We start from the raw sequence: 14,740 nt of genomic DNA on the forward strand, positions 1-14,740 counted from the left end.
ACTCGTGCGCGCAGTACTGAGCGGTGTGACCATATCCCAAGCAGTGAAAGCATTTCGTCACAACAGTATAGGGTCTGTGTCTATCAGAACTCCAGGCAATAAATATGCGCTCCAGAGTAATTATATGTTTGTAAATCTTGGGAGAAAAACTAACAGCCCAGTTTACAGATAAATTTGACCTTGCTTTAGTTGAGAAACGAAAGAAAGTTCCGTTCTTAACCTCCTCAAATGTAAAATCCGAATCGCCAAGATTTTTGTTATATAAATTTTCAAGTATCTCGTCACGTGTCTATTCCTTTGGGACATCATAAATCAGTACAGTGGGGTTTCCCTTTCGAGGAACACCTGAGCTAATACCTGCAGATGTAAAAGACTCCGAGGAGGACAAACACTCCAGATCTGCTTTAGATGCCGTTTCCAGCAAGACTCCTTTGTTCCTCAGTAGCCTAAGAGACTTGATGTTAACATTTTTTAAATCCGATTTAAGAGTTTTAGCTACCAATGTCTTAACGTCAGCACTTGACTTACAATCACTGTTTTCAGACGCTCTGAGAATTAAGACATTGTCAGGTTTCACTTTAGGAACATTTGCAACGAAACGGACAGCATCAGCAAAGGTCCTGACAATAGAAGTGTCAGTAGCAGTGTCTTCCTGCAAAGTTGAATGATCCGTGACAATCGGGGAAGGGGACGCATGATGTCTTAATGTAGGTTTGTCTGTAGAGGAACTGTCACTAACAGATTGTTTGGCCAAACAAGCCTTATTTGTTGTTGTTATACAGGAAAATGTATAGCTGTTTCCAAAAGATTGGTACGTGTATTTATTTCTATGTTTAGGGCCTTTAGCTTTTCGTTCTCTACAAGGAGTTAAGTCGCAACAGTCGCCAAATTGAGCCATTTATCCATTATGGTGTTACTTGATTGCTTGGTAATCTTGTTGCCTTCATAAGAAAGGAAGCTATAGGGATCCCGTCTAGAAGCGTCCTATGAAATTGCTTTAGTATTGGCGAAAAAAAAGAAACCTTTTCTGACGGAGAAGAAATTGTTAAGCCTTGTCTCAAAATATTTGCACGCCATCTTGGTAATAAAAGTATTGAAAGGAAAGCTGACGAAATTGCACTATCAAGGCAGACAGTTACGATACATATCGAGGAACTCTCTCTCTCTCAGGGTGTATCTTGCCAACTGGAAGATCTTGTCCATCCTTGTACTTGCTTTTTTCTAGCTTTGGATGAATCAACGGACATATGTGGTGTAGCTCAGTCAAGCATTTTTATAAGAGGAATTGATGATAATTTTAATGTCTTTGAGGAACTTGCCAGTCTGGAGTCGTTGCATGGTAAAACAAGAGAATAAGCCATATTTGAAAAAGTAAAATCGTGCCTAGAAAATCTAAAATTAGATTACAGTAAACTCATCAGTGTGTGTACTGACGGAGCGCCGTCAATGATAGCAAAAGCCAATGGCGCTACAACTTTGCTTGAAAATTTTTTAAATCGTCCTGTACTAAAATATTCCTGCATTATAAACCAAGAGGCACTGCGTGGAAAAACTTCAAATATGCAGCGTGTTGTGTTACCGGTTGTGAAATTTGTGAATCCATTTAGAGCGAGAGCATTAAACAGACGAGAATTCAGAGAATATTGTCAGTTGTGAGATTTGGAATATGGTGAATTTGTCCTTCGTTGTGAGGTGCGCTGGTTTTCTGGAGGACAGGTTCTGAGTAGATTTTGGAAATTGAAAAATGGTGTTTATAATTTTTTAGAACAGGAAAATGAACTACCCGATGAAAGAACCTTATTATTAGATAACAACTCGCTATTTGATTTGGCATTTTTAGTTGATGTTACTAGTCATCTCAATGATCTAAATTCGAAACTACAAGGCACGAATAAATTATTTCCTAGCTTAGTAAATGGCATCGATTCATTTAAAATGAAATTAAAACTGTTCATCTCTCAGTTAGAAAATTAGGATTTAAGTTAATTTCCACACTTGAAAGAGCAGAATGAATGTGCTGTGGATGATGCAAATATCTTGAAAAAAAATCAAGTTATTGCGAGTGTCATTTGAAAGTCGTTTTCATGATTTGGCTAAAGAAGAAAACTACACGCTCGCACTTATAAACCCATTTTTACTTATTGAACAAAACATAATTGAGATGCCTAGTAATATACAAATGGAAATTATTGATTTAAAAACAAATTCATTATTAAAAATGAAATTTGATGAGCTTTTTCAGATCAAAATGCTTCTGACACGATTAATTTCTGGCGTTCATTACCTTGTGAACATTTCCCAGAACTAAGAAAATTTGCAAAAAATTATATATTTTTTGCAAAAAATGCTTGTTCACATCTGTATGTCGTTCCGAAACGACATACAGATGTGAACAAGCATTTTCATCCACGAAATTGATCAAATCCAAAACGAGGTCGCGAATGACTGATTCAAATTTGAAGAATTTTCCTCAAATTGCTCTCAGTAACAAATTTAACACCAAACATTGAAAGACTGGCGAAATCCAACCAGACTCAAAAGTCTCATTAATGGTAAGTAATGTTTATGTGCTGTAATAGAAATTGCTTTACATACAATAATTAAATCATTTAAAAATGTTAATTATGTTCATAAACGTACTTTTATTAAAAAGGTTATTAAGGATATGCCTGGACTCCTTCTAGCGAGCAGCGAGAACAGACGACTCCAAGTTCCAACCTGATCTCGCTCTCGGTGCTCATTCTCGCTCAGAGCTCTCTCTGTCATCACATCCAACAACTGTGGTACAGAGCTATCTTCACCAAACGAGACTCTCCGGCAGCTGTAGCACCATCGGTGGGTTCCACGACAGCGGTCGCCCTCTCGTCCAAGAGATCATCTCTCACTATTGTTGATTGGTGCTTCGATAAACATGTCTTTTGAACTGGGGTACATTATTTAATTTAGTTGCGTGTTTGAGTTATTCTTTTTCCTCCCCTAAGCGAAGCAGATCCTACCCCTATCCCTATTTTCCAACCCCAACCATGAACGTAAGAAGGTAGAAAAGGTGCTTGAGTTGTATGGCGCATCTGAACTCGTATGTGAAAAAATTGGAACGTGGTATGTAAAAGGTTGACCACCAATGATGTATACGGTCGATGTATTTATAGCAGCTGTTATTAGTAACCCTGTACTTACCATATAATATAAGCATAATACAACTGTGCGCTGCCTCGTCTTCCTGATGACGTCACATACAAAATTGTTGCGGCTTTCAAGAACACGCAAAGATTTTAACAGATGCTGCACTTCTCTGACTCATCCTTTCTCAAGACTCTCTGCAACTAAATCCTTCCTCTGCTCAGTGATACCGTCATCGACCAGGGACTTCTGACACCACTCCAGTTTAACAGAATTCAGAATTATATGTAGAACTTGTTCCTGCTAATCATGATAGAATGACATTACTGATTCTGTTTGACAGTACACATTTTTTCTTTATGGAACACTTTGGGCAGCACTGCATAAAGACGTGGGCAAGAAATGGATAAAGATTTTATTTTATTTTTATTTTATTTTATATATATTTTTTAATATATATATTTTTTTCTTTTATTTTTTTTCTTCTTATTTTTTTTTTATTATTATTTTTTTTATACTTTATGCTATTCTGATCCTTATTTCTTCTGCTGTCCTGTCTCCTGGGAATGACTGTGTGTGTGTGTGTGTGTGTGTGTGTGTGTGTGTGTGTGTGTGTGTGTGTGTGTGTGTGTGTGTGTGTGTGTGTGTGTGTGTGTGTGTGTGCGCGCTATTGCCTGCTTGCTGGAACGGGGTTCTTTTGAATGGCTCCAAACCCGCTTTGGACATTCAGTGCGTGACTGTTGAGGTTGGCCATGGTTCCTGCGCAGTTGTGGCCTAACTCCTCGAGGTGCAGATGGACACTGGGCAGGTTTTCCAGGTGATCGTCTGCCTGGTGACAAAACGGCCAGAAACAACTAAACAACACACACACACTGCACGAACATAACGTCACACACATTTCTGGCCTGTTACAGTGCTTTCTGTAATCATCACAGTGTACAAAGACGGAGTTGAACTTTCGTTCAGGTGCCGTCCTACATAAGATACTGTACGTGTCTACACATATAATATAAGCAATTTTGTTGTTTTATTGTATTCATTTTCACCTATTATAGTGTCTCTGTGTGCAACGAATACTTTATAAATAAATGCACTTCGCTTCAAAACCTGCGACTGCATTCTCGTTGATGACGTTTAGGCTGAGATGCGTATCTAAACTGGCAATGGGGATTCTTCGGGCCGTTCATATTGACCCATATAAAACTGCTTCCTGAGGAGCGTTCTCGAAAGCACGCGGCATGATACTTCACGCAACACCTCCCACTCGTGTAGAGGACGTTCTAGCGCGCTGGTTCGATCGACTTCAGTTCTGCACTACACCGACAAAAGTGCCGCGAAGTTTTAAGCCGGCTTTTGTCGTACTGCGGAAGAGTTCGTTCTTTTTATGCCATCTTCGCGAGTGCAGTTGCAGACGAGTGTTCGCGACAACGAACGGTAGATTTTAGTAATTCGCGCAACGCGCACGAGTCCTCCAAAGCGGAAACGCTGTCCTGCCTTCGGCGAATGGATTTTCGCTCCGCGCATTCGTAGCCCGCGGGGCTGGCAGAAGTTGGCGGAGACCTGCGTAGTCAGTGTACGCTCGGTCAAGTTCAAGGTAGGTGTCGCAGCTGTACTAGACGAGGAGAAGAAGGCCACGAGCAGCGCAGCAGAGGGCTCACAACGGCATTAGGCTGCGCGGCTTTCTTCGGGCGGCCACTGCTCGGTCGTATCATGAGTGCATCGAGAGTTCGTGAATCGTGATTCAGCCTCGAGGATTCAGATAGGACGTAGGGTTGTACTATGCCAGATTTTGTGCCTCTGTGGCCAGCTTTGGTGCCTTTGGGGACCCTTCTGTACCTCACTGCCATGGAATATACGATCCCCATTTCCACCGACAGGATAGGAAGCGAGTACGACTACATTATCGGTAAGTACCCTTCGCTGTGCTCAAATAAAGTAAGTCAAAACGATGCGAATAAATATTAAGAATAAAAATAATCAAGTTGCTTGTGTTGAGGCTGCAGTATATCTAGCGAGCCACGAATCCTCCTTTCCTTCGAACGCACTCCCTTAACAAAAAATTTGAAATTAAAGAAAAAGAACGCGGGAGGCCCGCTAAAAAAAAAACAAAAAATCTCGATCCTGGTCGCCATGGCCCCGGTTACGATGGTACCTGGACCTGGTCGTCATGCCTTCCCTCCTTACGATGATACCTGAAAACGCTACTGTGCCCGGTTACTAATTGGTCCAGGTACACTTTGACCATCCTAAAGGTGTTTAATAATAATTATTGCGGCGCAACCTCGATATAACGCGGGTTCAGAGGCGACTTTAATGATACTCGCGTTATAGCCGAAAAACGTTACCATCTTTGCCACATTTTTTTTTTTAAACACGAGTACACTACTTGGTAAATATTTACTAATGTTTTGCGAGTACACGGACATAAAGTATTAAAATATATACGTGTGTGCGATCTTTATTGTAAAGTGTATTAATGTGTGGAGGCACCAGAGGTTCCCCCCATCTCCGGGGTGCTTTCATTGTGGGTGGACCAGTTTTGTAGCAGTTCTCTGAGAAGGCCACAGATTCAAAAGCGTTAATTTTGCAAATATGTAGCGTTCTCGTTCATCCGGCCATTGAATAAACTTCTTTTATTGCCGCTAAGTAGGGTACTTGGAGCGATAATTCTCATCACGGCGACATGGCCAGGAGTTAGCCGCTGGGCCCCTGCCGAGGCAACGATGCCCACACTCGGCCCCGTGGTGGCAGACCAGGTGCGCCAGTTATTTTATTTTACTCTGGCAAGTCCCGAGATTTCGGTGGCTAGGACCTAAAAAATAAAAATAAAACCGCGATGCTCGGTGGGGTTAAGACAATTGAAGTAGAGAAGCCGATTGGAGTTATGAAGCGCAATTAATTAAATTTAGTGGATGTTAAATTTTCATTTATTGTAATGTGCAAAATTACACGCTGACTTTACAATACCCTTCACGGCACTCAGCCAGGTTTGGACAGTTGATGTCTCAGATGATATCTCAGTTAACTGCAATTTAGTCAGCTGAGATATCATCTCGCCAGAAATACAACGCGGGATAAATAACGTACGGTAGATTATATTTTCTTAAAATTTATTAATATAAAATAATTAATTAAATAATAATAATATATCAAATTAAAATAATAAAATCACACGGAATAGTCTCCTCGAATTCTTGCCAAGCCCGAGCGATCTCGCATGGTTGTGGAACACACGTGCAGATGGAGCTAGATAAGGGTTTCGTAAAGGTTATATCGCTCCGTTTCCATTCTACTAATACAAAGCTGTTGTGATCTTACATGTTTCGCAACCGTTCTGAACGTAATAAAAATAATAAAATTACTTTAGTTAGTTATTATTAATTTAATTAGCGGAAACTTGATGACAGCGTTTCTTCGGTACCATAATAGAAAAATAAATAAATTTTCTGTTTATACTCCGGGACGACCAAAGGTCATAGGAGTTCACAAGATAGACAGAATACAAGAAACAGCACCACATTCAGCTGTTACGGGCTTGAACCCCGGTCACTCGAGGCTTATGCACCGCGCGCCTGACCACTAGGTTACGGCGACCTTTAGTAATCAGATGCAATAAACGAAGATGTTCACTATCACCCTGACGTTCTAACCATGCCATTATCTCCCTACCATACCATACCATACCATACCATATCCTACCATGCCATACCTTCGTAGCACTAAATACCTAAATTATCATAAATAACAGACTCAAGTTTCCATGTCACCACTCTGGTATGTAAACTCAAGAGCTTTTGGTCAACAATATTAATGTTTTCGGTCTAAATGGCGGTTAAAGAAAAGGAAGGTCATTTTATATTACAAGGCGCTGTTTCCCTAACGTGACACATGCATGTAGTGTGTGTGTGTGTGTGGTACTATACGTGCAAATGATATACAATAGGGAAACAGCGCCTTGGAATATAAAATGACGTTCGTTTCACAGTTACCGTTGTCAGATTACAAACCAAGTTGCTTTCACTGCAAGGTAGTGTGCTTCTCACAGTTTTCATAAAGTGTTTCAACAAATGGAGCAGTTTCCCTTGATCTCTAAATTGCCTTTCTTGGAGTAGAAAAACAGACTTTTTACTACCATTATAGGTATTACAAGCAACCAAGCTAGTAATACCTACTCAATACCGGGGTACGTCGGTATTGACGTTGCACTGTTATGACAGATTTAAATTCGGCGTACAACAAAACACACTGCCCTTTCTGTTGCACGGTGGCCATCTTACTGACACTGACTGAGGCGGTGCGTGTAGGAGTCATTCTGCGCGCACTTACGGCGCAGCCAAGGTCATTGTTGAGGTGTCAAATAAAACAGTGAGTTACCACACTGTTTGCTGCTACGATCATAGCAATTGATCAATATTTCCGAAGATAATTAAAAGGGAAATCACCGACACCTTTTTCGATGACCATGTATAAGAAGAAATCTGTATTTGAAATTAATTGTTCTGCATCCGAAACAACTCATCTGCAGACTCTCAGGACACCTTGTTGCTTTCGATGATAGCTATAAATATGTAAATAACATTAAAACACAACAGATCTGAATCTGAACGAATATCTTCTGGAGTGTGAGATTGTTGTGTAAATATGTGAATATTGTGATACATCTCCATCCATGTTTTACTTTATGTTTTAAGTCTTCATGCCGACCTGGCTAGCCGGATGGGTAAAGTGCCTGCCTGGCAACCCAAAGGTCGCGGGTTCGAATCCCGCCTTAGGCTTGGATCAAAGTACTGCAAAAACCTTGGGAGGTGCATTATGGCCACAGAAGCCGGTGCGCCAACAACTACCAAAAAAAAAAAAATAATAATAAATAAATAAATAAATAAATAAAAATAAAGTCTTCATATGTTCTGTACTTCAAGATTGCTCATTGGCTCGTGAAAATGTAACGTGATTATATAGATATAAGGAAATAATTGAACCAAGTCTCTGTCCATAAGATCTGAACTTGATGGATAGGATACCTTACAAGCTAGTTAAGTTGGTTGTTTGGTTAAACACCAGGATAAGTCTCCATCCATAAATTCTGGTCTTTAAAGTATGTATGTTATATTTTATCCTCTATATTGCCCCGGCTTCGGCCGTATGTAATTGCCTTGCACCCACTGGTTTTGCACTACCTCTTGTGAGTAGGACTCTCTGTAGACCGAAAGTAGTATATCTAGCAGTCCTGGCCCACCTTCCGTGGTCACTTCCCCTGGTCAAATACTCAGAAGTAGCCTTCCAGATGATTGCTACTTTTGGGTAGCCAATAGGCCAGAACAAAAAAAAAAATAAATACATAAATAAAATAAAATAATAATAATAATAATAATAATAATAATAATAATAATAATAAACACAAACAACGCACTTTATATGTATCTAGTCTTTTTCACAAAAAACTGTTTCTTCACAGTGACATATCTTCTTTTTCTCTGAGAAGCCGTTGTAGCCACCAACAAATTCCTCCAACTGCATCGATCGTGTGCTATACGATCAGCATCGCAAAGTGTCGTGCCCAGACGTTCACTGATCCCATCCTTCCACCTAGTTGCAGGTCTTCCTCTGCACCTCTTTCCCTAGATTTATCCTTCCATTATATTCTTCAACAGAAAGTTTTCCCTTCTTACTATATGACCAAAAAACTTGAATTTTCTTTTGTTGATGCTACGAAGAAGAATTTTAGGTCTGCCAATTTTATTCAATACCCACTCATTTCTTCTTCAATCCGAGTAAGAGATACGCAGTATTCACCTGTAGTGTTACAGATGAATACGCAGTATTCACCTGTAACACTACATTTCAAATGCCGCAATTTTCTTCCTGTCAACTCTTTTCAGATTCCATCCTTCACATCCATAAGTGGCAACTGGAAAAATTAAGGAATCAATGATTCTCAGTTTAATCTTCAGGGGAAGATTTTGATCTCTCTCCATAATTTTATCAGATGAGCGACCAACGTTTTATCAATTGCCTGTCGTCTCTTTACATTGTTTCAGCAGTCACTATTTTTATTTATTCTTGACCCTAAGTAATCAAATTCACCAACTTCTTCGATATTATTATTATTATTATTATTATTATTATATCTGGCCCATTAACCTTCACTTTACTGGAATCGAGATTGTCACCAATCACCACACTTTTAGTTTTACACACATTCAGAAACAATCCTTTTTTGTTACTTGCTTCACATACTCACCTCAGAGTTTCTTTAAGATGGCCTTAGAATTATAAATTAGCGCAGTATCATCTACATAACGAAGGTTGTTTATCTTCAGTCCTCCAAGTTTGATGCCACTCTCTAAATCTTCCAAAGCTTCACGCATGATATCTTCGGCATAAAGATTAAAAAGGTGAGGTGACAAAATACAGCCCTGCCTGACACCGTTACCTATTGTGAAAAAGTCCGTGTTTCCCACGTTCGTTCTCACAGTTCCTTCCGGCTCCTGGCACAGCAGCTTAATCAGCTGAATTATGTGCATTGGGAAACCCATAATAGTCATCGTTTCCCATAGTTTTTTATGTTGAACACAATCAAATGCTTTTGCATAATCTATAAAACACAAAACGACTGGAACCTTGAATTCTTTGCATTTTTCAATAACAGTCGTAGCCTTAAGATCTGATCTCTGGTACCTCTGCCCCTTCTGAAACCTGCTTGCTCTTCTTCACGTTTTCTTGAGATTCTGTTCAATATAATTTTTAACAAGAATCTTGCTATTTTGAGAAATTAGGCTAATAGTCCTGTAATTTGAGCACATTTTCAGATCCCCTTTTTTTTTGTTAACGGGTTGAAAACTTATTTTCTCCAATCTGAGGGCCACTGTGACATGTAGTGGAGTTAAAACAAATTCTTGCTGCCCAACAAATATACAAATGACCATATGACTCGTGAGCCATGCGTTGGAAGCCATCTTATCTATGTACTTTGATGAAATGTCCATTGTAGTATCTGCCATGAAGACATGGCAGACACTACAATGGACACTTCTTCGCCCATATTCCTGTTAAGGTTGAATGTTTTGCGTCTTTTCTTATCGGTTAGTCGATTGGTTCTGTGTTTTCCTGGAAGTAATCATGCAGATTCTTAATCGACTTCTTCTGTTTAGTTAGGACAATCAATTCCCACTTTCGTTTCAAGGGTATAATTAATATCTTGATGGCTGGTTTTGGCGGCTTTTGGTCGTATTTTCCTGGTTGAGCTCATAATCTCCTCAGGCTCGGTGTTAGTCCAATCTATGATCCTAAACAATACGTTAGTACTGGTATTGTTCCTGACAATAAGCATTGATTTTAGCATGTATATTTTTAACTTTCATCTAATTTTAGCCAATGCTGTAAATGATGTTCTCTGACAGGAGAACCTTGATCACCTTGAGTTCTGATTTGTGGGCCTGCATTATCCACAGATTTATGTAGGTATCTCTCTCTCTCTCTCTCTCTCTCTCTCTCTCTCTCTCTCTCTCTCTCTCTCTCTCTCTCTCTCATGGGTTCCATCTCTTCCCGATAGTCCAGCTGATAGTAGGTAGACTAGTTGTCCTTGATGTAATCCATCTGTTCTGCAATTGTCTAAGCCTAATTGCATACTGATGTCAGTGTTGAACTGGAGTAGCTGTTAGGATTGTTACGATTAAGTTATCGTTACGATTGCGGCATAGAATTTGATGTGATCGGTGTACATCAGACGAGAGAGGGTGTACAGGTTTCTCTTCCTCCTTTCTTTCAGAGTATGTCCGGACTTTCTGTTATTGAGCAGGGTGGAGAGTGCTGTGTGTTGAGTGCTTGACAGAACAGAATTGAGCCCAGAGCATCTCCCTGGAAGGTTCCTCTTATGATTGGGATAGGTCTGGTCATGATGTTCTCTACTTTGGTGATAATCCTCTACTTTGTAAATGTTTCTTCTACACTGGTGTTCAAAGAAAGTGCATCACCTAGGAATTTCACATTTCTAACCCTTTTTCGTGATGGTATGTTACATTAATGACCAGCATCACAAATAGAAATATAAACAAAAGATATTTATTAATAGTTAAGCAAAGCTAAGTAATATTTGAAAGGTGCTCTTAAAATATTTCAAAATGAGCATTTGCAACCTCTATACAACGCTTTTGGTAAACACGACAATTATGGCTGAGATGTTATTAGAATTTGCTTCAGTTTATCATTTTAAATGGATAACAAAATGAAAAGTTCACCAGGTGCAAACTAATATTTAGTTGAACCGCCTCTGGCCGTGATGACAGCAGCACACCGTCGAGGCATTGACAAGATCAATTACTGAAGATAATCAAATGATAATTCGTGGTTCCAAACACGAAAGGTCTTTGGTTTCTTTCTGGCAGCTGCATATTCCACACGATGCCAACAATTCTCTCTAGGATTCCGGTCTAGCCGGGATGTTTCCTCGCCAGCTAACAGTTGTAATGGACCGTTTTCACAACTATTTTTTCGCTTGTAACAAATGGAAACACATTACTGTCGAACCTGTAATGCAGAAATGAAGCGAAAGTAACTGCAGAAGTGCCTACTTACACTTTTCGCCCCCCGATGACAAGGAGCATAGTCGTCCTGAAAGATGCAGTTACTTGCCAGGTTTAAATGGTGTCTAATACTTGGCAGGTTGAAATGGTGTCTAATACTTGGCAGGTTGAAATGGTGTCTAATACTTGGCAGCAATTTGCCTTCCATATAGCCAGGTATCCAGTGGCAGCCAGACGGAACCTTTTATAAACTGCAGGTGATACGAAATGCACCCCCATATCATTTGGGGTTCTGTTAGTGAATTTCACTGTAGACACCATACAGTCTGGATGGTATTCTTCACCACGTCTACTGCGAATCGCTTGTCTCCCATCAGAGCCATGAAGGTTGAATTTCTTCTCGTCCGAGAAAATAACTGAGTTCCACTGCTCGGGGATCCATTTGAATATGCTCCTTACACCAAATTAATTTTGAAGTTTTTGTGTGAGGATGGGATTCTCTTAGGACGACAAGTCCATTTCTGAAGAGGCGTCTTCTGTTCTGAATGTTACTGCACTTGTTACCACTCCTATATGTTCTTCTCATTCTCTTTTCAGCTGAGACGAAGGAGCTTTACGGTTTTTAAGGTATAAGCTCTTCAAAACGCGGTCCTGTTTTGGCGTAGACACTCGGTTCGTTTTTTCCTATCAGCAGAACCAGTATTCTTGAGTTTGGAAAGAAATCTACTCACTGTCGCCTGTTTGCAAAACACTTTAAGCAATATGACGAGAAGAACATCCTTTCTCACGTAAAGCAACAAAATAGCACTCTTTGTTCGTGTCGTCAACTGCACGTAACTCGCCATCCTGACACAAGCAAGGAATGACTGTAACTCTTGCTGAGCGCGCTTATATAAAAGTAACAGCTGATTCAATCTTATGTCATCACTTTCGCTTGTCAGTCTTATCTGATGCAATTTTTAAGAAATATTGCCATATACTTACGTTATTCAGACCACAATTACAATTTATTGGGTGATGCACTTTATTTGAACACCAGTGTAGAAGTGTCAGTATCGGGTTGATTTTGTAGATCTTTAGTGTTTCTATCAGCCAGTTATGGGTCATGGAGCCGTTCTTGTGGTAGTCGATATAGGCCGTGTTCAGGATGTGGTGTTTCTTGTGTGCTTGCTTCATAACTGACACATCAGTGTCAGTTATGGAGTAAGCTTCTGGCAACCCTTCTGCTTGCCATGATGTTCTGGCTTTCCAAGTTGTGTGGTATCTTATTGGTTATGCAGCTGGTCAGGATGTGGTACATTGTTGGGAGACAGATGATTGTTCTGCACTTCTCTGGCTTTGTGTTATCTTTGTCCTTAGCCATCACGTAGACCATTCCTTGAGTCAGGGACTGGAATTATGTCACAGTGCTTTCATCTGCTTGAACGGCTCTGCTATAAGCCTGTGTACAACACTTCACAGTACTTTTACAACACTTCAAAGATGTAAGATTTTCTCCGGGAAATCTTATACAAACATCCCAGGGATTACGGTTGCCAGAGTCACGTAAAAATCAGACCAAGTCAACCTTTTTTCTTTCTGCAATAGCCTTAGTATATTGATTTATCAGTTCCGAATAATGCCGATGAAGCCGTTCGACCTCACTGGAAGTCCAATTTCTTGACCTCTGGTACCTCTTTCTGGTGTTAAAAACCAGTTTGCGTAAATCATTAAGTTCAGCAGACCACCATGAACAAACATTGGTTCTTCCTGGTGGATGCTACAGCGGCACGATAAATGACTGTGTGGATGGTGTTTAGTGTTATTTCGTTGTTGTTGAGGCAATCCGTTTTTTTTTTTTTTTTTTTCAACAATAGGGGTGGTCTGTGTCTTCCCACAGTAATTTCCTGGATCTCTGCTTCAGTATCATGTGGGGTCGTGGGGTCTATACTCGCGAATTCTAATGGGGCCTTCCTCCTCTTTTCTTCTTTTTTGGACATGGCTATCTTGTCTGTTTCCACTTTGGCTGCTTCTGATTGTAGTTCTTTTCCTTGGTATTCCTCTTCCTCCAGTTATTATTATTACACTGGAGTGCAAAATTTAAGGACCAGTCAGATTATCACTTGTTGCTTCTCATAGGAGTGGCCTGAATATGGGAAAAGCATACCAAAGGAACCTCGTGAGGTACAGAAATGATGAAGGAAACAACACCGACACAACAACGGAAACAAAACGGTACAGAAGGACTTTATTGAAAAATGGCAACATAGCACTGGCTGACATGATACAGATCCATCACTGTCAAAGATGGACCAAAGGGAAGAGGTGGTCCTCAGTAAGAGTTTTGGCCACCCCTAATGTCGATGTTGCACCGCCTGTCCGTACTTAGAACAATATTGTTGATAAGTTCTTGCGGTAACATCGTCCTTTCCTCTCTCAGCGCCATCTTCAGCTGGTGAACATTTTCTGGTGGGTGTGGACGTGCTTCTAGGCGTCTCCCCAGGTGTGTTCGATGGGATTTGGATCGGTGGAACAGGCAGGACAGTCCATACGAACAATGTCCTCACTTTCCAAAAGCATATCAGTAGCAGCAGTGCGATGGGGTGTGCCGTTATGATCCATAAATACGAACTCGGGGCCAATGGCACCTCGGAACAGACACACGTGGGGAAGGATTACCCCAGTACAGTAGCGTGCACCGGTTACAGTACCGCCTTCCACTATCTAGAGTTGTGTACGTCCATCCAAGGTAACGCCTCCCCAGACGAGAACACCTCGACCGCCATATCGATCCCTTTCAGTGATATTTCCCGGGTGATACCATGTGCTAACCTCTCGCCAGATTAGCTGACGTCGAGAATCGCTGCTGAGACTGAATCTACTCTCATCAGTAAAGAGTACCTTAAGTAAAGATTTTGTGGTTGTAACCTTTGGAAATAGTGCTGGTCCTTAAGTTTTGCACACTAGTGTATTATCTTCTTATTGATATTCTGAAGAGCTATCCCATGGACAGCAGTAATCTAAGGGTGTTAAATTTAATTCAATGGTTAAAGCTAGGACATTTGTCCAGGTTTACATGGAGTAAGATAAATTTAATTCAATGGTTAAGGCTAGGACAT

The 14,740-nt window shown here is 40.4% G+C and overlaps 1 protein-coding gene across 1 annotated transcript in view; it reads left to right on the plus strand.

Moving 5' to 3' along the window:
* The first annotated feature begins 4,955 nt into the window (after positions 1-4,955).
* LOC150083782 (glucose dehydrogenase [FAD, quinone]-like) overlaps positions 4,956-14,740 on the plus strand; it is a 302,039-nt gene continuing 292,254 nt past the window's right edge. The window contains exon 1 of the mRNA XM_090374876.1: positions 4,956-5,026. Within this exon, the coding sequence (XP_090231002.1) occupies positions 4,966-5,026 (61 nt within the window). The 5' untranslated portion in view covers positions 4,956-4,965. The remainder of the gene's footprint in view (positions 5,027-14,740) is intronic.

This window comes from Mastigoproctus giganteus, chromosome 6, assembly GCF_048544385.1.
Source record: "Mastigoproctus giganteus isolate SK-2022 chromosome 6, ASM4854438v1, whole genome shotgun sequence".
Classification (NCBI taxonomy): domain Eukaryota; kingdom Metazoa; phylum Arthropoda; class Arachnida; order Uropygi; family Thelyphonidae; genus Mastigoproctus; species Mastigoproctus giganteus.